This window comes from Euleptes europaea, chromosome 8 (genome assembly GCF_029931775.1).
Source record: "Euleptes europaea isolate rEulEur1 chromosome 8, rEulEur1.hap1, whole genome shotgun sequence".
NCBI classification, from domain to species: Eukaryota; Metazoa; Chordata; class Lepidosauria; order Squamata; family Sphaerodactylidae; genus Euleptes; species Euleptes europaea.
Genome location: NC_079319.1, coordinates 81,989,370 through 82,013,209, shown reverse-complemented (window position 1 = coordinate 82,013,209; position 23,840 = coordinate 81,989,370). Strand labels below are relative to the sequence as shown.

At 43.9% G+C, this 23,840-nt stretch overlaps 1 protein-coding gene across 1 annotated transcript in view; it reads left to right on the top strand.

The window, feature by feature from the left end:
* Window positions 1-23,840, top strand: part of CTNND2 (catenin delta 2) — a 509,931-nt gene that overhangs the window by 420,856 nt on the left and 65,235 nt on the right. The window contains exons 12-14 of the mRNA XM_056854116.1: window positions 2,759-2,876; window positions 5,259-5,444; window positions 13,323-13,496. Coding sequence (XP_056710094.1) covers window positions 2,759-2,876; window positions 5,259-5,444; window positions 13,323-13,496 — 478 coding nt within the window. The remainder of the gene's footprint in view (window positions 1-2,758; window positions 2,877-5,258; window positions 5,445-13,322; window positions 13,497-23,840) is intronic.

Sequence of the window (23,840 nt, the reverse complement as noted above, 5' to 3'; positions counted from 1 at the left end):
AGAAATTGTCATCGCTCAGCATTAACAATGGGTGAAACACTACACATTCTGTACAAAATATTTAATTCCACCATTACTAACTGCGTGTGTGTAAAGTGCCGTCAAGTCACAGCTGACTTTGGCAACCTCAGCAAGGGGTTTTCAAGGCAAGTGATTAAGCAGAGGTGGTTTGTCATTGCCTTTCTCTGCAAAGCCTTCCTTGGTGGTGTCCCTTCCAAGTACTAACCCTGCTTCGCTTCCAACATCTGATGAGATTGCACTATACCACGTTTTGTTTTCAGTCTGCCTTCCTTACTGAGATTCAAGGATGATGACAACTAAAAACAAATCACACCTTTATTTGGCATTAAGACAACTAAAAACAATGAAGAAAGAAAAGTACAATACATAGAACCAATAGCACTGTAATGTTACAATGATGTATTACAAGTTTCCATCTTTCGTGTATATATAAAAAGGTTAAGTCTCTGGCCCTTTTGGTTGTGCAGTTATAAGCAGAAATTGCACAGCCAGTATTTTTCTCCCTATATCTCCACAACCAAAAGGATCAGACTGACCTTTTTAAAAATGAAAGCTAGGAATTAGTACACTTTTGCAAGAGATTGCTATTATATTGTAATGCTATAGCGCTATGCCTGTTACCGATCCTTGTGGCAACAGCCTTGAAGAACTATGCAGTGAAACATGATATTGCAAGCAGTTGCAGAAATGGATTTCAAAATTAGAGGACAGCAGTTTTTAATAAACCTGAACTCTGCCTTTTAATATGGAAAATTGATGGCTAATTTAAAGGTTATTGTTCCCCTTCAAAAAAACCTTTCAAACACAAAGTCATCGATTCATAAACAACATTCAAGACCACGTACCACCGAGGGCTTAACAGGGGACCTTGGGCCCCTATCTCACTGTAGGGGCTGATATCAGGCATATCCCTCCCCTTGCAGATGGGCGGTTGTTCCACAGTCCCATTTCTTCCTGCATTAGATTTGATGTAAATTCTCTGCTGCTGTTGGTTGGGAGTGTCTCGCACCACCCTCCGCTGTTTCGCAGCAGCTTCTCTCTAACGTTTTCCCTCTCCCCCTTTCTTTCTGTTGGGTATTTAACTTTGCCTAATGTATGTACACTTCTATGCATATGAGGAAGTGAGCTCTGAGACATTAAAAGTTAATGCTAAAATAAATTCTGTGCCACTTGGACTCCTGTTTAATTTTGATCCAACAGACTAACATGGCTTCCCCTCCAGAACCTTTTTATATGCTGTTGGTTGCAACTGCTGAGAGTATTGTCAGAGCTTTAAAGAAGACTAGCGGGCATTAGCGGCACCGATCTACCCTTTTTTGTGGCTGAAGGGGTCCTTTGTAGGGTTGTCAGGTCCCTCTTTGCCACTGGTGGGAGGATTTGGGGGTGGAGCCTGAGGAGGGCAGGGTTTGAGGAGGAGAGGGACTTCAATGCCATAAGAGTCCAATTGCAAAAGCAGCCATTTTCTCCAGGTGAACTGATCTCTATCGGCTGGAGATCAGTTGTAATAGCAGGAGATCTCTAGCTACTACCTGGTGGTTGGCAACTCTAGTCCTTTGCATCCTTAAGAAAAGTCTTTCCCGATACCCTGCGTTAGTATTATAATATAACAACATTACTCCATGGGCACAATTAACCCCGCATTGAGGACTTGACTGCCTGTACCACTCTGGCAGGTCTGTTTTAATTGGGCCAGGAAAAGAAACTGTGATGTTGCTATTTGATTGCTTCTCAGAACACACAGCAGCAGCATACATGGCAACATCTTCTGCCATGAGAACAGACAAGTGTGAGTTCGAGGACAGAGGCCACCTGCAAGGTCCTTGACTAGAGCGACTAATTGTACTGATGCTTTCCAGAATAAAAAGGGTGACGGAATAAAGGAAAATTAAAGTAGCGTTTCAGGCCATTTGGCTGGAAGATCACAACCTTTGAACTATATTCAAATTCATTGTGGCTTTTATAATTATGCTGAACAAAATCAGTAGCTGAGGGATGAAGATGTATGATTTATTTGCTGATGTAAATGTCAGGAAAAGTAGCACCAGTTACCCATTGAAAGTAGTGGAATGGGATTTCCTGAGCCCCGTTTATCTCAGTGGGAGGCTGCTGTGATGGGTTATTGTTAGATTGCGTCCGGGAAGTACTTGAGCAGAATGATATGGGTCGTGCTCTGTACCTTGGGACTAGTAGCAGCTTCTCGACTAAATTTTCATTAATCATAGTGATATTTGATCATAATACCAGATTGATACCTGGTTAAAGTTTGGAGTACAGTTTTGTGATGCTGACTTCCTTTCCTTTGTCACGGGACTTCCTTTTAAGAAGAGGAACAAGGCAAAGGGCCGCACCACCATTCTTAGCTATGTGTATTTTATATTATGCTTTACTTGGGGGTGGAGCAAGACCATGACCTAGGAGTTGCAGAATCGTTTTTCCCTCCCACAGCTGCCTCACAGGTTACCCTATTTTTTCCCCTGAGATCAAGATCATCTGGAGTGAACTGGAAGAGATTCGTGATACACCACATACAGTACAATCCTCAGAAGAACTGCATCCTGCTAAGCCCAATAGATTTAGAATGGAGTAACTCTGTTTAGGATTGCCCTGATAGAGTTACAATTAATGAACTATGAAGGGTGGTAAATGCTTTTAAAGGCAAAAACAAATCGAACGCCTGTTGTCCAAAGTGGAGAGTTGTGCTGGGCAGACTGTGACCCTTGCTGTTGTTTCCTTACAGGAATGTCAGCTCTGCTGGAGAAGAGGCCCGCAGAAGAATGCGAGAGTGTGACGGGCTTACCGATGCGCTGCTGTATGTGATCCAGTCTGCTCTAGGAAGCAGTGAGATTGATAGCAAGGTTGGTCATCTGTGTCCTTAGAGGGGCAGAATTACAAGTCTATAAATGTAAAAAAAACAGATTAGGATCTTTGGGCTTGATTGGAAGCCTGGCCCATATGTTTGTTTTGCTCTGTATATCTGTATTTTGCTCTGTACGTCTGATATCCCCTAACATTCACTGTATTTGGGTAAAAAGCTGTTCAGTCATGGAGGCTGTAATAAATTCCCAATTGTCCATGCACATAACACAAAACTTTCAACCAGAACAGGAAGTTCTATGGACTGAGGAAGATCCTTGAGAACCAGTTTTACTTTATGCAGAGAGTGCCTGGAATCAATTCTAGGTTGGACAGAGTGGGTTGGATCCCACAGACCTGTTCTGCTGGCAGAGAGGTTTTCCTCTAGCAGATGGAGCTTCCCTTTGACTCTTGCAAAAAGGCACAAGAAGGGAGGATGATTTTTGCTGCTTCTCCACACACGCTCACACTGGAGACCCCCAACTCCTCCATAAGCTATTCCTGCGTGTCGTGTGTAGGGTGTTTGGGGCTGCTGCAAGAGGGAGGAATCATTAAAAAAATCATCTGCTCTCCTTGTGCCCATGGAAATCTAGGTGGAATCAAAGCCATCATTACTTACTCTGTGGACCTGTTAGGTTAACAACTAGCTTAAAGGTAAAGGTAGTCCCCTGTGCAAGCACCAGGTCATTCCTGACCCATGGGGTGACGTCACATCCCGACGTTTACTAGGCAGACTATGGGGCTGTTTGCCAGTGCCTTCCCCAGTGGTCTACACTTTACCCCAGCAAGCTGGGTACTCATTTTACCGACCTCAGAAGGATGGAAGGCTGAGTCAACCTTGAGCCAGTTACCTGAAACCGACTCCCAATGGGATCAAACTCAGGTCGTGAGCAGAGTTTTTGACTGCAGTACTGCAGTTTACCACTCTGCACCACAGGCCTCTAACAACTGGCTTAGCACTATCCTAAATAAAATAATGTGTCTTTTAAGGCAATGTTGGGAGCAAGAAGAAGAAAAGATTTCATGAAGATTTTATTTACATGTTTGTGAACCTTAAATACTGCAGAGACTTCTGTTTCCTTTCTTGGGGAGAGGCTGTGACTTAGTGGTAGAACATCTGCTTGGCATGAAGAAGGTCCCTGGTTCAATCCATGGCATCTCCAGTTAAAAGATATGGCAGTAGGGGATACGAAAGACCTCAGCCTGGGACCCTGGAGAACTGCTGCAAGTCTGAGGAGACAAGGCTGGCTTTGATAGACAAGGGTCTGATGATTCAGGGTGATGCAGCTTCAGGTGTTCACTGTAGTTACAGGATGCTCACCTCCACCCCAGGGACTATAGGCAAGCAGGTATATGCGGGTTGCTTGGTATAGCCAGGCATTCCTTCAGACATTACGTCAAAAATGTGGAGATGGAGGCGAAGGGAGGAACTGCATCACAAATAAGGCAATTGCAAACATGGAAGTCCATGGACTTGGAAGGGTATCACTTAATTTAGGACTGCACTGCAAGGCCCACCCTGCATTCTGTGGAACATCTGGTGGAACATCTCAGTCTCATAGTCCCTGCAGAACTGTGCTAGGCACTGCAGGGCCCTGGTCTTACTGGACAGAGTTCCACAAGGCTGGGACAGAAAAACGCTTTGGCCCTTTAGGGCAGTCGAACACTTTTCGAGCGGGAACTACCAGCAAGTTGTTGTGCGCTGCGTGTAATGCTTTGGGGGGGCATACTGGGAGAGACACACCCACAGATAGCTGTGGAATTCATGCAAGCAATAAGCAAAATAAGCAAAAGTAGTATTTTCCCTCTGTGCTCAGTTTGTAATTGGCAAGATCCAGTTCTTGCTTGACTTTCTCCTGTTCATCGTATTTTAACTTTATATGCTTTCACCTTGGATTTTTCATGATACCTGAAAAACTATAGGTGTCCCATATAGAATAAACTGTGATCCTATGCACACCTAGTTGGGATCAAGTCCCTTTGAACTCAGTGCCGCTTTCTTCCAAAGAGAATCAAGCTGAATGTAAGACATAGTTCTCTCAATAAAATAGGACTGCACTCATTCTTACATTCAGGTTCATTGAGGAGCTTTAGTTTTGGCACGGGAAGCCACTTACTTGAAAGCACCTGAAAACCCTACGCTATTGAAAGCAGGCTAGCATTTGAGCTTCCTTCCATGGGAGGATTGTACCATCAGCAGGGAGGAGGTAGTGTCTAACTGGCAGGTTGTTTTGACTTTTATAAATTGTAGCTGGCTTGTCTGGGGAACAATTCCAAAAGAATATTCTTGAACAAGTATTTATCAAGTCTGCAACTTTTCTGGTGAATACATAAAACCTTCCTTTAACTTATCCTGCCCATTGGATTATTGCCTTCCCTTTCAGACCGTTGAAAACTGTGTGTGCATTTTAAGGAACCTCTCATACCGACTCGCTGCAGAAACATCTCAGGGACAGCAAACGGGGACCGATGAACTTGACGGTTTACTTTGTGGTGATGCCAATGGGAAAGATGTGGAAAGTTCTGGATGCTGGGGCAAGAAAAAGAAGAAAAAGAAATCTCAAGATCAGGTACGCCAGGCTGACTTGGAGTGGCAAACGGTTAGTGCTGGTGCTAATGGAGAAACAAATTGCGCAGCAACAAAAGAAGGGGATATTTTGATCAGACATTTGATCATTTTAAGTGTTACTATTACTTCTGTCTTTCATATAAGGCTGTGCATTCAATAAAACCCAAACCGGGAAAAAAACGACAAATGCCATTTCAGTTTTTCTGGGTTCGGGTTTTACCGGATTTAAAAAAGGCAGGAAATAGCCAAGCCGAATTGGGCAATTCTCGGATAAGCTGAAAAAATTCGGCTTATCAGGGTTTGCCTTTTCCCACCTTTGCAAGGAGAAAGCTCTCCTTGGGGCAACCTACCTTGGCTGCAATGACACCCAAACCAAGCGGGGGGGGGGGGGGGAATACAAAGACCATTCTTTGACCAATCACAGAAGCTGGAATCTCACATTCAAACTTTTGTGTTTGGCCAAAGGCTATGTATACTCCCTGGTCCCTACTGGCTGTTGCTCAGTGAGAGAGAGTTTGTTCCAGTGCAACAACCTTGGCTTTTGCTCCTGCTGCCTATCCTGAGCTGACCTGGTGGGTTACAGCCTGCTTCTTCCATTGGATTATTTCCTGCCTGCTGCCAGGAGGAGAAGACATCCAACAGTTTGAGGTCCTATCGTTTTATTTAATTGGGGCTTTTCTTCTAAACTTGGCCCCAAGCAAGGGAGGGTGTTCTGAGACTGAGTTCAAACATTGATTTCAACTCTTTGTTGCTGTTGCTCATAACAGGTTTAATTCCTGTTTACAGTTTACAAGTGGTAAAGTTTGGTTCCTATTGAAGTGTCACTCTCAGTTTACTGAATCTTCTATTTTCTGTTAACTTGTGGGGGGGCGGGACTGTTAGGCTTTGGTCTTGGACTTCCTGGTCTGAGTGGCTGTTTTGATCGTTTCTCTCTTGGTAGCCTAGCGGGGTGAGGTGACTTCACAGACACACAACCAGCATTAATAAGATCTGTTAGGATGTTGTAGGGCTACATTGGCCTACGGCTTGGATAGCTGTACGTTACTCCCAAACACCATGGGCCTGTCGCCTATGTATTTGTGGGGCCGCTCCAGAGGACCTAACTCATTACACCTTATTCATCCATTTAAACCCTAGCTGTAGGGCCTCAGTTTCTTACCAACTAGGCTCTGTTATGTCTTTAAAAGAGCAAGGGATATTGATTTCTGTGAGGGAGCGGGGAAGGAAGGAGGAAGGTTTCTGTTTTTCTTTCCCCACCTTTAGGACCCTCACAAATCTCCCCTCCGGTAGCTGAGGGGAGGATTTAATTCTTTCTGCCCCAATAGAAACAGAAAGGCTTAGAGGCTGAATTCAAAAGGTGAATAAAAAGATGTTTATTATTTACAGAAAAGGTTTTTCTTTCAGAGAGGCACAGAGCTTTAATGGTTGCAGGCAGTTCAAAATCTTAGTTGGTTTCAAGGCGCAGTTCTTAGTTCTCAGTTCAGTTACTTCAGATTGCTCAGTAATATACTTAGATGTTGTTCAGATGTTCTTGGTCTCAAAATACTTAGTGTGGACTCAAACTAATCTAGCACACCGGTGAGTGGAGGTTCACCCACAACCTTTCCCACTCCTTAGATTTGCCCACCTCCTGTGGAAACAAATCCCTCTGCCCCAAAACACTTGAGTCAGGAGTCTCCCTGTTTCAGAAGCCACCTCCCACCAAGGGACTGAAGAAAGGGCTTATCACACACCACCACAATCTTCCCCTGGTCACTACTCAGGTTTATTTTGGCACAAGCTAGGTAGTATGTGAACATCCATTCACAGAGTCTCTCCACACCACACACAGATCAGGAGCTCAGAGCTATCTCCTACCCAAGAGCTAACTGCCCCAGATCTCCTCTCTCCCTCCAAAAAGAACTCTGTCTGCTCTCCGGACTCTGCCCACTGCTTGCTGGCATTGGCTGACGGTTACCAAGTCTCTCTGTTGAACCCTTCATCCATCACAATTTCTAAATAGATAAATAGGTCAAACAGTTATTGTTGTTGTTGTTGTTTGAGTTTATTGTCTGTGGCAGAAGGCCATCACAATCCACCATACAGAACATTAAAATAACATTAAAATATCGTAAAATAACATTAAAATAACTGTCAGGAATCATGGCAAGAGTCAGGCTTATTCATGCTTATTTCTATTCAAGTGTATCTATTGGTTGTACTGTTCAAGTGTATCGAGTGCGTTTATTTCTCTGAGATGTTCGAGCTGTCAGGAGTCATGCTGTCCACGGCTCTTGACATGAGTTAGGCCCATGTCTGGTCAAGTGGTAACCTTTGGTTTCGTTTCTCTGAACCGTTCAAGCTGTCCCCGCTCCTCTCCTCTCCCCCTGCTCTGGCCCCCTGCTCTGACCTTGAGTCTCTAGCAGGCAACTTCAGTATTATGGCTTGCTTACTCCCTACTTCCTACCAGGCACCGTTATCTCCTGATTCCCAGGCCGTTTGGTTTTGCACCTGGGATGACTCTGTGCTTAAAGTTATGCTTTGTAGTTTGGATTGCCATTAGCAGCTTTGAACCTGTGGATTGCTTATGCTGTATCCTGCGGCTCCTGAATAAACGTTTACCTGCTTTAGACCTGCCTGTCTGAGCAAGTGACTTTTTGGGATTGCCGAGGTTGGCTGGAGAACCTCACAATAACTTTAAAACAATCTGACCCACAAGAAACTAATATATAAATATGTTAAGATCTCTGGTTAAAAACAGCTTTAGCTCGGATTTTCTTAGCTGTTAAAGCAAAGAGTGACACTTTGTAGGAAACATCAGGGTTGGTGTCTGATAAAAAGAGCAGCTTCTCTGGATCTAGAGAAAGATTTAGGCCCTTTAGAATTGCTCCGAGGAATTTAAGTCTGGGCTCTGTATAAAGAGGACAAAATAATGTGTAATGAATGAATGAATGGTTTTATTTGCATTTAGCCATAGGCCATTACAAATCTGTCAGGGATACCTCAGATACATAATAAAAGGAAATACTGGGATAATAAAATTCTGGATTAATAATAAATATACATAATAAAACTATGCTAAATCAATAAATAAGGTGTACTGAGTTAGGTCCTCTGGAGCGGCCCCAGAAATACGTAGGCGAGAGGCCCAATGGTGTTCAGGAGTAACGTACAGCTATCCCAGCCGTTGGCATGGTTTGAAACCGGAGGGAGGTAAAAGCTATTCTGAGGTTATGGAAGGGGATACTGACCAGGTATGAAGTTCTGACATGATCCCTTTTAAACTGTTTAAATCATGGTGAGAATTTGGACTGGGAGATTGATTGCCTGTCCAATGCAGTATCACATTTGAACACCCAATCCCGAATGTTGGTACCTGCTATTGGGGACAGCCTGGGTGTCATCTGATATGGAGTAGCAATGCAGGATGTTGTTATAGCAGGCTAGCTTGTCAGCATCATTTTGCATCATCAATTTGAAACACTGCCTGCGATGTAAGTTGGTGGTGTCACTGCTTTGCTTTTTCCAAGATCTTAACAGAGCTAAGTGAACACGGGTCCTGATAGAGGGCAAACCAAGTTCTGCTCGCATCAGGGCTGCAGGGGTGCCTCTGGGTAAGGCTAGAATTCTCCTCAAGAAGTGAGTTTGGATAGTTTCCAGCTTTGTGCCCAGACTATCCTTCCAACCCCAAACCTCTACACCATTCAAAAGTTGGGGAACCGCCTTACTTTGATAAAGTTTCAGAGCTGGGTCAATCAAGAATCCTTCTTTTGTATAATAAAATTTCAGAACAGCTCCTATGGAACTTAAGACTGTGACTCTTGTAATTGCCAAATGAGCCCTCCAGGTTAAAGTTTAATTGAACGTTATACCTAGATATTTGCAGGTGCTGGATTGCTCTATAGGGGTTCCGTCTATGGACCACTTAAACTTGCAAGGCTTTTTCCTAAAGACCATCACTTTGGTCTTGGCATAGTTGATTCTTAAGGCCTCTTCTTTCCGGTAGTCACCTAGTTTGTGCAACAACCTTCTTAGGCCTACACATGTAAGGGAGACCAGAGCCATATCATCAGCGTATAAGAGGACTGATATTTTCTGAGGGCCTAAAGTGGGAGAAACGAACTTAGAGCCAGATAGTTTTGGGATTATGTCATTTAGATATAAATTAAACAATAGGGGGGCCAAGACACACCCCTGCTTTACTCCTCTGTTTATTGGGATTTCCTCCGTTAAAGAACCTGAGGTACCTACCTAAATTTTCACAGAGATGTTGGTGTGTAGTTCCTGTAGCAGAAATAGTAAGCGTTTATCTATGTTTGTGCCAGCCAACTTCATCCAAAGGCGTTCTCTATCAATAGAGTCAAAGGCAGCTGTCAGATCTACAAAGGCCACATATAATGATTTAGTCGGGCCCTTGATACTTTGAAAGGCTAGTTGGTTAAGAATTTGACAGTGGTCGATAGTACATTGCCCTTTTCTAAAGCCTACTTGCTCTGGATGAATGACATGATTGGAAACCTCCCAATCCTCTAACTTGCATAGAAGGAATTTGCTGTGCAGTTTGGCGGCTATGTCCAGCAGGCTTATTGGACGATAGTTCTGCTTTATTCCCCCTTTTGTACACAGGGACTACAATACTCAGTTTCCACCCAGTGGGGATAACACCTGTTGAATTTACATGGGTGAAGAGTTTTGCTAAAATGGGTGCCCACCAATCAGGAAAGAACTTAACGACTTCCTGTAAAGACGGTGATCTGAGTGCCACGTTCCTCGGGAGCTCCCGAGGGACCCAAGAAACGTTCGAATTTGGGGTGCAACCCTGCACCCCCCCCCCCCGGTTCCTAAATAGTGGACTGGGAAGCAGGAATACCCCTGCAGCCGCGAAGAGCGGTTTGACCCCCAATTTCTCTGAGAGAACTTCAAGAAGTCTCTCGGAACATTGGGCGTGGTCCTGCCGGCATCGAGGGGAATTACAACGCCGCGAACGTCTCTTTGGTATTAGGCACAGATCTTCTCTATCTATTACCACCTAAGCAACTACATGGAAGCAAGAATACCTACTCTTCTAAAATCTGAGTAAGTTACAAGAACTCTTTCGTTTTGCCTGGATTTGGAAGCTCTGAAGGATTGTTAAAGACATCTGTTAAATCCACGTCTCCCCACCTAATGTATAAATGACTCTATGAAAACAAGAAAATATCTGATAAACCGGCAGGAACCTTATCAATTTGATCGGTGGGTAGACACAACATACAGGATCTTTTGAAAGACGCTACAACTACCAATCAGACACTACAACGCAGAAAGGGGAGGGAAGAGGAGATACCCCCCCACCCCAGTGGTGACGTCTTTCCGACTCAAGTAGGTCCTCCAGCCACGTTTTTCCTGGAAGCGACTTATCTTGGAGAACTGGAAGACAGTAAGAAACTTGGTGCTCTCTAAGGCGTCTAACACCATCGCAGTATCATCGATCGTAGGACCAGAAGTGTGTCTCCCTTGTGCAACTGGCAAATATCTCCCAAGTTCCTGGATATCAAGAGGAGGTAACGGAAGGTCCACTATCCTGCAACTTCCTGTGTATATCCTGTTTCCTGCAGCATCTCCGTGCTAAGTGACTTCAACTCGATGGTATTCTAATACTAAAGTATACAAGAATCCTGCCAAACTGTTTACAAACTTTCTTTTTTCGGTGTATCTGTCTGGACTTTACCAACTAAGCTTTAATAAAAAATTTAAAAGCAGCAACCATGGAACGTGTGATTAATCAGATGGATCAACTACTTGCTATGATAAATTCTCAATATCAATCTATCAACCAAAAATTGGACATCCTCTTAGACGAACTTAAAGAGATAAATAACCAAGTTACTACAATGAAGCAAGATGTGGGAGCAGTGGACTTTCTAACTGAGAAGGTGGCTGAAGAACAGGAAAATCCTATAAAGGAATTGGAAAGCCATGATAAACAGCCAGAGGCTGCATACCTTCAAGAAGAAACCGCAATAGATCAGTTGGCTACAATGGATCTGAATGTGAGAGACTTTGATTTCTGTCTTTGTAATCTGCATGAAGAACTCTTTAATGCTAGCTTGGAAGATTTGAAGGGTGGAAAGGCTGGAATTACTGGGATCTCTCTACGACTTTGGGATGGAAGAAATTACAATGCAGATTTACTATGAGAATCCTATGTCTGCAGAGGGAATTTTACCAACAATCTCTAAGGATGCTCTTTGACGTTTAGTGTTAAAGTGGAAAAGCGGAAGAAGCTGAAAATTCCGGAAAAAGGGACTGGATAAAAGAGTTTAGATTTTCTGGAACAAAAAAGGAACTGGTTAAAAGGTTTAGCTTTGGTGGAAATGGAACAATTTACTATACTAATATACTAGAAAGATAATTTGCAATTATGGGTGATTGGGAGACATGGAGGGTTTACAGAGAAATTGACTTTTAAAGGAGGTAATAAATGTTATCTATTGTTCTAATCTATTTACTATTAATGAGACCTATTAATTTTTTTGTGTTAGTATCAATTAATTTTTTAACGAATATATTCAATGCTTTATTTTTAAAATTGCATGTGATTTAGTTTAATGAATAAAATTAAAAATATTAGGATTGGAATTATCTATACTAAAGAGTACATAGGCTTATTAATGGATGGAGGAAGATGTAGGCGAAGTCTTCTTTTTTCTTCTTCTTTCTTTTACTTTTTATATTGGATATACTTTCAACAATAATATAACGTGTTTTTTATTATTGTTAGTAAATGTAGAAATGTATATGTTTATTTGACTTAGAAAAACAATAAAAATATTTTTTTTTTAAAAAAAAGGAAAGAACTTGAACAACTCTGGGGGAATCAAGTCCACACCAGGGGACTTTCCAGAAGCGAGGGATGAAATAAGACCTCTGATCTCAGTCTTGGTGACAGGGGGCCATTCTGGCAAAATGGACACATCACAGAGAGGTTTCTGACCTAATGCCTCATAAGCCAGAGTGAAAGAATCTCCAAATACCTGGCTATAAGGGGCATGTCAATCTTTTGCCAAGATCTGGGCTTCCAAAGCAAGAGGAGGCCTACCTGACCCAAAAGAGATGAGTTCCCAAAATCATGCATCCCTCTTTTCCTGCACAGCCAATCCTAGTTCCTGCCACTGTAGGTTAGCATGGTCAGACTTTTTCTGCCTGAGAAGCTTCTTTTATGCTGATCTTAACAAGATAAGATTGCTTATAGATTTTCCTTTCTTAAGAAGGCGAATCTGTCGGGTATAATAAACAAGCTCTTTCCTGGCAGTTCTGCATTCCTGATCAAACTACCCTCTGCTAAAGTGAGTAGTAGTTTTGAAGGGCCTATCATTGGAGAGCAGAGGTTTAAGAAGTTGTGCTATATCTTCAAAATACTTAATTGCATCTGAGCCTTCCCACAATAGTTGCATCTGAGCCTTCCCACAATAGTTCTTGGCGTTTGGACCACAAGTCGTCCTTTGCCAAGGATTGGGCTAGGTTGGCTTGGTGGTTTGCTAGAGGCTGGGGCAGAGATGAGATTTGGACAATCGGTTGAACAGGAAGAAATTTTACACTGTGTTAAAGTCGCACTTAGGAGGTTCATAAAGAATTCCATCACCTTATTTGAAGGAAGAAATTGGTTGCAGGCCAGCCTGCTGAAATCATTTTATTCTTGGGGGGGGGGGGTTAATTATCAGTGTTGCTTTGAGCTGCCCTACTTTATCTATTTGTATTACTCATGGGGGGGGATGGAAGATTGCACCCAGAGAAGCACCTCCTAAATGCAACTGCGGGTTGTGTGTCGATGGTGATTGTTGTTTCAAGTCATAACATTTCCCCAAATGCTTTCATGTCGCCTCCATTCATAACAGTCTCCTTTTCTGCCTCTTTCTAGTGGGATGGAGCAGGACCTCTCCCAGACTGTGCAGAACCACCCAAAGGAATCCAGATGCTGTGGCACCCGTCCATCGTCAAACCCTACCTCACACTTCTCTCTGAGTGCTCAAATCCAGATACGTTGGAAGGGGCAGCAGGGGCTCTGCAGAATCTGGCGGCAGGGAGCTGGAAGGTATCTGTCCCCCCACCGCATGCCGGTCACCAGAGTGTGGTAGGGGCGTGCTGATGGGGGTGGCGGGAGCCAAAGTCCAATGGGAATAATTCTCTTTCCATCACACATGATCTTTAAAAGGGTTCTCACCATTAAATGTGGGACAATCCAATATTTATGCAGTACCATATTGGCTGCTGTTGGCCTTAGTTTCTAGCAACTTGAATATTTATCTGAAGTTTGTGCTAGAATCATAAAATCATAGAGTTGGAAGGGGCCGTACAGGCCATCTAGACCAAACCCCCTGCTCAATGCAGAATCCACCTAGAGCATCCCTGACAAGTGTTCATCCAGCTGCTGCTTGAAGACTGCCAGGGGGAAGAGCTCACCATCTCCCCAGGCATCCAATTTCACTGTTAAACAACTCTTACTGTAAAAAAAAATTCTAATATCCAGCCAGTACCTTTCTGCCTGCAATTTAAACCCACTATTGTGAGTCCTGTCCTCTGCTGCCCACAGGAACAGCTCCCTGCCCTTCAGATACTTCAAGAGAGCGATCATGGCCCCTTTCAGCCTCCTCTTCTCCAGAAGAGGTGGTTCCAGTGATTGGATCTGAAGTGGGTCTGTTTGGTACTGAACAACTCAAATGCCCGCCAAACAGGTTTGCATAACATTTTGTAAAAATGCATGTGCAAAAATGCTGCTTATCCAAACCGATTAGCAACCATTAACATGGCTAATGGACACCCAATAATATGATTTAAAAAACAACAGCACATCATTTATTTATGACTGATTCATATTATTTCTGAATTCAACTGTTTATGTCAATTATTGCCTGCTGAACAGGACACTGATGCAGCCAGTACAAGGTAGGAATCTGTTGGGCTGTGTGAGAACACACATGCGCAGAAAGCTGATTGCTCTGTCCTGCATTGTCGGGAAGGAACACACTGAGGCAACCTGCTGAAAAGTCACAAGTGAGGAACCTCCCTCAAAAATCAGCTGCATAATGATGACTGTGGAACATGATGCTAGTCAAACCAGTGGGTGTCTGAACATCCCTAGACTACACTGTCCCTTTCTTCCTCTGTTCTTCTCTAATAACAAAATATCTACACCAAAATAGTTTTTAATTCTTTTCGTATTCTTATGCTTCCAGGGCTCTTTGTGCTACTTGCACTCTTTTACATATGGATATCTTTAATGCATTGTTGCACAAATCATGTTGTTGTGGCTTTGCTGTGCATTATTTGAACAATTTTCTCTGAGAGCAACATATTCTCTCTCTGAGAAATCAGGTCTTGATCTAAAATGGGGCTTCTCTCTCTCTCTCTCATAGAATCATGGAATCATGCTGTTAGATTAATTCTTACTTCCCTTTAGCTAAAGCACTGGTCAAAATCTCTAGTTCTGCATACTTGTTTGATTTAAACAAAGCATTCTCATTGTAGGAGCAGCCAAATATACTTGTTGGCATTAATTAACATCCTTGCTGACAGGTTCAGTAGAACAGCCACGGATAAATGAGAAAACGAGACAGGCTCTGGGGAGGGGGGGGTCTCGAGAACAACCTAAGCAGTTCCACTGACTTACTGCAAGACAAGAATTGATTCTGCTGAAAATCCTTTCTTGGACCTTAATTAGTCCCATACCAAGATGCATGGACTCAGGTTGTGTAAGGCTGATGTGATTTAATATGTCTGTTTCCTGTATTATGCCAGCATGTTTTATTTAAGCAATGAAGCTGTTAATTCAGTGTAGTAATCTATACAGACCAGGTGGTAGAATACATGATTTATCCTGCTGGTGCTTGCCAATAATAGTCCATATATCAAAAAGATGCAGTGTTTGTCATGTCCAAGGTAAGCCTGTTCGACCAAATGATCACTCTGTCAAATGGGAGATCAGTGATACAGCTGAGCAGTGAATGAAATAATCCGCTTACCTAGAAAACATGTATAAAAATAACCTATGTGCATCTCATTCTGCCCTTTTAATTTGCTGCAAATGTTATTGACCCTAGAGGGGACCATTTCCAGGAGAAAAAGCAAATGGCTGTTCCTCCTTGTGTATCCTTTGCTTAAGCAATGTCTTTTAGTCCTTGCTTTTTGCCAGTTGTAGGGCCTTTTCATAAGGCAGAAAATATTTGTTCACAAAGTAAAATCTGACTACAAGCAGAGCTTTCTGTACACTCTCCAGCAAATGGTAATAATATCATTGGAGGAGAGCAGCCATCCAGTTTATGATATACAGTTCATTTGTCAGAGTTCCCAGCGACCTGGCTTAAAATGACCCTGAAAAGCTCTTCTTAGATTCTCAGTGATTTTAGGTAACTGTCAACTGGTCTGCATTTCCTGGGCAGGACTTTGACTATGTAGATCTTTAGCATTACTTGACTGGTTCTTGGACTGAAACCATCTTCTCTGAAATGATGACCTAGTACACCAGGAAATGAACAGGGAATATGATCCTGCTGGTTCTCTTGGATATTGATATTGATAAAAGTTTATTGTTTATGGCCAAAGGCCATCACAACCTACGATATAAAACATTAACATAACATTAAAATAACTTTAAAACAGTCTGATCCCCAAGAAGCTAGTACTTAAATATGTTAAACACCCTGATTAAAAACAGCTTTCGCTCAGATTTTCTTGGTTGCTAAAGCAAAGAGTGATACTTTGTAGGAAACATCAGGATTGGCGTCTGATAGAAGAAAGAACAGCTTCTCTGGATCTGAAAAAAGATTTAGCCCTTTAGAAACACTCTGAGAAATTTAGATCTGGGCTCTGTGTAATGAATTAGGTCCTCTGGAACAGCTCCAAAACTTGGATCTGTTAGTATTCGGCACCGTCTGTCTTGATATGTTTTTGGCTTGCCTTAAGAATATAAGAAAAGCCCTGCTGGATCAGACCAAGAAGGACCATGAAGTCCAGCAGTCTGTTCATACAGTGGGCAACCAGGTGTCTCTAGAAAGCCCAGAAACAAGACGACTGCAGCAGCATTATCCTGTCTGTGTTCCACAGCAGCTAATATAATGGGCATGTTCTTCTGATCCTGGAGAGAATAGGTACACATCATGACTAGTATTCAATTTGACTAGTAGCCATGGATAGCCCTCTCCTCCATGAACATGTCCATTCCCCTCCTAAACTCTTCCAAGTTGACAGCCATCACCACATCCTGAGGCAGGGAGTTCCACAATTTTATTATGCATTGTGTGAAGGAATACTTCCCTTTATATGTTTTGAATCTCTCATCCTCCAGCTTCAGCAGATGACCCCGTGTTCTGGTATTATGAGAAACCGATAAGACTAGGAGTACCGTTATGCAGTGACCGTGGTCCTGCCTTAAAAACTGATACATCTCATAACTCCATCTCATAACTCTTGGCATATGGGGTGCTGCAAGATTCCATCTTTTCTTCCATGCATTAACATATTTATTCATGGCATAAGGAGTTCTTAGCAATGGAATTCATATCATTCTGCTGTGGACGGACAAATATGCGATTAACATATTTATTTATTTTATTTAGAAAATGCATTTATTTGCTCAAGGCAACTGACAAAGTAAAATGAAATACAGGAGAATCATAAAAACAACCACCATAAAAGTATCAATATTAAAACAAGCCAGACAACCAAATGCAACAAACACCATTAAGCAGCCTAAAATTGTAGCTATGAAGCAGACCATAAAAACCAGCCTTAAAAGATGGAACATGTCGTTTAAATTAAAAGTCTGGGTAAAGAAAAAATGTTTTGGGTTACCATACACATGTGTGAAAGGGCTAACACACATCTGGAATTCTACTGTGAAGATTTACAGCACAATCCTAAATATCCCCCCTCTTTTGAATCCAACGAAGTAAAGAGGTTTAGAAGGTCACAATTATATTGGGGTACTGATTCCCTGCCACGTCCTGCTGCTCCTACTCAAAATTGTCTCATCCCAAAAAATGCTTTTAATTTTTTTAAAAAGTCATTTCTTATATGTGTTTTATGAATAATGTGTAGTTTTCCTCTTGACCTAATTTAATCCACCTCCATTGAAGAGCAAAGCCTTTAAAAACATTTTTCTAACAGTGGCAAATGAAGGAATAACATTATATTACAGTTCATGATGGGTAGCCGTGTTACAGTACATTCCTGAGAGGAATGCCTGTGCTGGTCATAGGAGGCAGCGCAGCTGCATTGCCTCCAAAGGAGGTTTTGTCCCTGCTGAAACCTCCTCGCGCCATTAAAAATCCGTGCAACCCTTCATAGGGTTGCATAGGAGATACACCACCTAAAAAGGTGGCATATCTCAAGAAAATAAAAAAGGGGCGTTCCTGGCCCAAAAGGGCCTAAAGGCGGCTCCTCCCCCAGCCCCGTGCCGGAACGCCTCCTGAGATGCTGGGGCAGGCTTTGCCGGCGGTGGGAAGCTAGCGGAAGGCCCCATTGGCATCCTGGGGCGGCGCTGCCAAGGCAGCGACCGGCAATCAGCATCTGGGCCTTCATGCCAGTGTTCAGGCCACTTATGCTGGCGTAAGTGGCGCGGATGCTGGTGTGGGGGTCCTGAATGCCTTTCCTGGCGTTTGCCCTTAGTTTGTCTGTCAATAGCAGTAGAAAAGGGCAAGAGTTCAGTAGCACCTTAAATACTAACAAAATTTCTGGCAGGGTGAGAGCTTTCTCTGAAAAGGAGCTGTGGCTCAGGAGAGCTCATACCCTGCCAGAATTTTTTTTAGTCTTTAAGGTGCCACTGGACTCTTGCTCTTTTTTGCAATATATTACAGTGTTTTCCCTCAATTTCAATGTCTGGGCTGAAAAGGAAGATTATTAATGAAAAGGGACGTTGGGGTGAGCTCTCAGTCTTTAGAGCCATGTCAGCAGCTACGCCCCACGCATCCCATTGCCTGCAAAGCGTCCTGGAGCACTTAAGGCTGCCTCGGTGCATTCCTGACAATTTATCAGCAATTGAATTCAAAGAAATACATTTTGTTTGCTGCTTTACCTCATTCTGAGATGTAGTAGGCCATTCCCACAGGAATCCCTCCCCTTTTCATGCTGAGCAATTATTGGGATGCCGGTGTCACACCAATTTATGGAGTAACCGGATGATTAAATATCTTGGCAAGCTGTCTCTTTTTTAAAACAAAAAGGGGGGGAAATCCTTTCCCTTTTCTCACTTTTTTTGGTAGGCTTATAGGAATGTATTGACTGGCAATGTAGAAATGCAAAAATGTTTCTCAGTGGCTTTAGTCAAACTGCAAGCATAATCAGGACCCACCAGAGTCAATCCATTTCTCAATACTTGGGGAAGAACGAAGATGCTGTTTGTAGCATCCCCAACCAAATGTTCCTGTAATGCAAACAGCCGGGATAATTGCTTGAAAATATATCCTAATTGACAGCTGAGGTGCCCAGAGATTTCTCACATGGTTAATAGAGGTGCCTGCATTTGCTGTCAGTAATATTTATGGCTCACAGGCATAGATGAGATTATAGATTCCATCAGAGTGACAGTTTGTTGTCTTCTCTTTGTGGATACTGGCTGGAGAGGCTAAAAACTGTTGCTTACTCTGGGGAAATTGTGACAAAATCGTTGTTTCACACTTTTTGGCAGAATCCAGACAGATACTTAGACATGCATAAGAGTTTGTGCACGCCCATGTCCATATCTATGTACACGTGTGAACAGTTAAGATTTTTCCATGTGGAAGCAGACCCTTTCATGTTGCTAAGAGATGCCAACTCTGGCTGGGGAAATTCCTGGAGATCTGAGGCGGAGCCTGGAAAGGGTGGAGTTTAGGAAGGGGAAGGAGCTCAGCAAGGATGTGATGCCATAGAGCTCCCCCTCCAGAACTGCCCTTTCATCCCGGGGAACTGATCTCGCTATTCTGGAGATCACTTGTAATTCCAGAACTCCAGGCCCCAGCTGGTGGATGGCAACCCGATGTTTCTATCGGATTTTGTATGCACACTTTAAAAAAAAACTTTTCACCCTCTTTCTGCGTCACTGAGTGTAAAGATCTCGTGGGGTCATTCCTTGTTCATGTTGATTGTGAGCTTATAAATGTTATAGAACGAAATTTAAAATGCATCTCAGTTCTGTTGGTTTTATGATCTTAATTTTACATTTTTCCCTAGATGCACTTAGCTTCTATTCTGCTGTAGAATTATATAGCTGTTTTTTTAAAAAGAAAAGAAAAGATTGTGCTGTGCATTTCACTTTGACTCCCCATTAGAAACAAATTATAATAACAGAATCTGAATGGCGCCTAATATAACAATTGTATTTAGTTGGTACAAGGACTATGCTGAACTATTGAACTCTTGAATTCTTGAACTGTTGAACTCAGCTGTGCTGAACTGTGTTGAGCTTGAGGCTCTGCTCCAGGCTCCCTCATCTGTTTCTCCTATTGGACAGTGGACTTTGGCCGTCCAACCATGGACTGGGTGTGTGTGGCTCTGGGTGGCTGGGAACTGTATATAAGTTGGGGTGTTTTGCAGTTAAGTTAGTTCTCTCTTCCCTGTTAACTGAATAAAGCGGTTGTTGTTGGAACTCCAGCCTCATGTGTAATCTATGCATATATAATACTGGTGACGAAGGTGGGATTATTCAGCTGGTAGGCAGCCCAGCTAGTTCCAGCTGAGATCACTTCCAAGGCCAAGCCTTGGAGTTTGATACCTCCACCCCTGAGAAGGTGGGGCAGCTATGCACTGCGACTTGTGTTCTACTTGAAGGCTAACAAGATCACTGATGATGATCTTAAAAGGGCAATGTTCCTCAGCGTGAGTGGAGCCGACATGTTTGAGCTTGCACAGGCATTACTGTCTCCCGCCACACTCGAAGAGACACCATCTACAGACATCTTAGAGGCTCTGCAAAAGCACTTCATGTCTCAACCATCTGAGATTGCCAGGCGGCATGCATTCTACCAGTGGAATCAAGCCCCAGACGAGTCTGTCACTGCATACGTTGTGGTCCTTCACAAGGCCGCCCGTGATTGTAGCTTTGCCGACCTCGACACCACACTCAGGGACCTGCTAGTTTGCGGCCTCTACAATGAGAAGGTTCAGAGGCACCTTTTCGCAAAACAGGTTGTCACCTTCAACTCCGCCCTAGAGAAAGCCCTGGCAACAGAGGCGGCCAACAAAATGACTCGTGAGGTGCACCACGCAGAACAATCTTAGCCACTATCATCCCAAGGGCCGGTTCCTGTCCACTTCGAGGATGACAGTGAGGAGGAGGAAGTACAAAAGCTGAGTTCTGGGGGTTCCAAGTGTTCCAGCCTGTGGGGAAACTGTGTGCAAGCTGTGGACACCAGCACAACCTCAATCATATAGGTTCTGTGACACAAAATGTCAGGCATGTAGCAAGGTCAGCCACCTCACAAGAGTTTGCGGGCAACACGAATTTTCCTGCCAGGGAAGGCAGTGAGCACCAGCCAGCTCCCTCCCATCATTGCAGGGTACCAAGGCAGTTGGGGAGCGACAAGCAAATGTCAGGGCACTCATCAACAACACGTCCAGAGCGTGGAACTCAACAAGATACACTTGATGGAAAAGATCTGCATAACCATCAAAATACAAGGCATCCCATACAAAATGAAGGTTGATTCGGGGTCTGCCCTCTCCATCGTCTCTGCCAAAACATTCAATTGTCATTGTGTGGACAGGGGAGCACCTCGCCTGCAACCAAGCAACCTCATCCTCACAGATTTCCAAAAGAGAAGGGGTCGCCAAAGTTGACATATGCTACAAGCAGTTCTCCAGTACTCTTTGCTTGTAGTAGTTGAGGGACAAGCCCTCCTGGGGCTTGAATGGTTCCAGGCCCTGGGTATCCACATGGTCGGTGTGAAGCACATTGACCACTCACAGTTTGAGGCCGTATGGAAGGAATTAGAAAGCGTCTGGAATGTACCATTGGGCCATGACAAGGGCCTGCCAGTCAAACTTCAAATCGATCTGACCGTCACACCAATCCGACACAAGCCCTGTTGAGTGCCATTTGCACTCAAGGAACAGATCAATGCTGAACTGAACTGTCTCATCGAGCAAGGTGTCCTGGAGCCGGTTCCCAATGCCAAGTGGGAAACACCTACCGTCACACCACTGAAGTCCAACAGTGAAGTAAGAATATGTGCTGACTACAAGTGCACTATCAATAAAGCCCTTCAGCAGCATTCATATCTGGTGCCCATAGTCAGTCACCTCATTGCATCCCTGGCTGGGGGCAAAGTCTTCACCAAGCTTGACCTCGCCCAGGCATACCAACAGCTTCCAGTCGATACAGCCTCTGCTGAAGCTCAAACAATCATCACCCATGGGGGGCATTCTGCATCAAATGCCTCCAGTTTGGGGAAAGCACGGCACTAGGGATCGTCCAAGGCCTAATGGAAGATGTCCTGAGCGGTCTTCCAGGGGTCATTGTCAAAGAATGCCGCCTCAAGCCGCATCCCCAAGGAGCACCTTGAAGTTATTTCAGAAGGCAGGTGACCAGGTTTAACACAAACCCCGAGCCAAGGTCACTCAACTCGCTTGGTAGCTGCCACCACTCCTGTGAGGGTTTACCCCAGACTGGGGTCAAGAGCACTCCATTCTGTCCCTTCACGGTTACACAACCGAAGACACTGACCCTGCAGGGAAACACTCCTGCAAGGTGGGCTGCAAACACAGAAGTCTGATTAGGTAAGCATGTCGTTTTAACCCAGGCCAACTAAATTTAGCTTGAAACCCTTGAAGTTAAGAAGCCAATCAGGAATTATAGTTTAGAAATTTATTAAGGTTTGTACTAGGTTCCAGTTAAACATGTACATACAAGGTAAAAGTAAAGGTCCCCTGTGCAAGCAACCGGTCATTCCTGACCCCCAGTCGTTTTCCCTTTACCCCCAGCAAGCTGGGTACTCATTTGACAGACCTCAGAAGGATGGAAGGCTGAGTCGACCTTGAGCCCGCTACCTGAAACTGACTTCCATCGGGATCGAACTTAGGTTGTGAGCAGAGCTTAGACTGTTGTACTGCAGCTTACCACTCTGCGCCACGCAGCTCGTTAAACATGTACATAAACATAGCAAAATAAAACAAGAAAGCTAAAGCAAATATCTGACTACACAGTAGGAGTTTGGCATAGCAGAGGTTTTGGTACACAAAACAAGTTACAGTTTACATCCAGTCCCCATGGGCTTCACCAGTCTCGGCATTCAGAATGGAATCCAAAGTGCAAAGTGACCGCAGTCCTTCCTGCAGAGTAAAGGCAGCATGGTGATAGTCTCTTGTGTGGGTTAGCATGCCGAGAACCACACACCGACTAGCCAAAAGACACAAGTTGTTATCCTTGCAGACCCAGATTGGGGCGAGCTCATTAACCAACCTGACTCTGCCACAGCTATAGCCAGGTGGTGTTCATTTTGCTGAGCAAACAGCTTACACTAGCCTTTTGGAATGTGGTTGTGACAAATGGTGGCTGTCCATCCATCACCCCCAGCTCCCAAATGACAGCTGAAACTTATGAAGTTGTTTCACTAATTGCTCTCCAGCCTTGAAGACAGAAAGGAAGATAGTTTTGCATTCCTCCAAGCTGGAGGTTATCTCAGAGGTGTGAAGCGTTCTCAAGAGTTCGAAAACACCCCTTGCATACCAAAGCTTTTTCTGAAGTGGAAATCAAGCTGGCCTGAATCCAGACCTGAACCAAAGAGTTGGTCACACAAGGAATTGTGGGTGAGCACAATTCCTTGACAGTCATTCCCTACTTCGACAATGTCCTTGTCACTGGTGAGTCCAAGGAGGAACTCATGAATCATGTTCGTCAAGTCCTCTGTCGTTTCAAGGCTGCCGGCCTCACCATCAAGAGAGAGAAATACCAGTTGGGTCTACCACAAGATGAATTTTTAGGATTCCTCATTGATGCTTCTGGAATCCACCCAACTCCTGCAAAGGTCAAGGCCATCCATAATTCACAACCACCCAAGATCAAGCAGGAGCTCCAGGCATTCCTCAGACTCCTGAACTTCTACCATTCCTTTTTGCCCAACAAGGCGTCCACTGCAGAGCCCTTACACTGTCTCCTTGATAAGATGACACCATGGTCCTGGGGGCATCTGCAACAGTCCACCTTCAATGCTGTGAAGCAATTACTGTCGTCATCCAGTCTCTTGGTCCACTCTGATGAATGGAGGCCAGTCATTCTCACTTGCAACGCTTCACCATACGGTACTGGTGCTGTCTTGAGTCACAGGTTGCCAGACTGCCGGGAGGCCCCAATCGGCTACTACTCATGGACATTGTCCCTGATGGAAAGGAACTGTGCCCAGATCAACATGGAGGCACTGGCAGTGGTTACAAGAGTAAAAAATATATATCCATGACTACATCTATG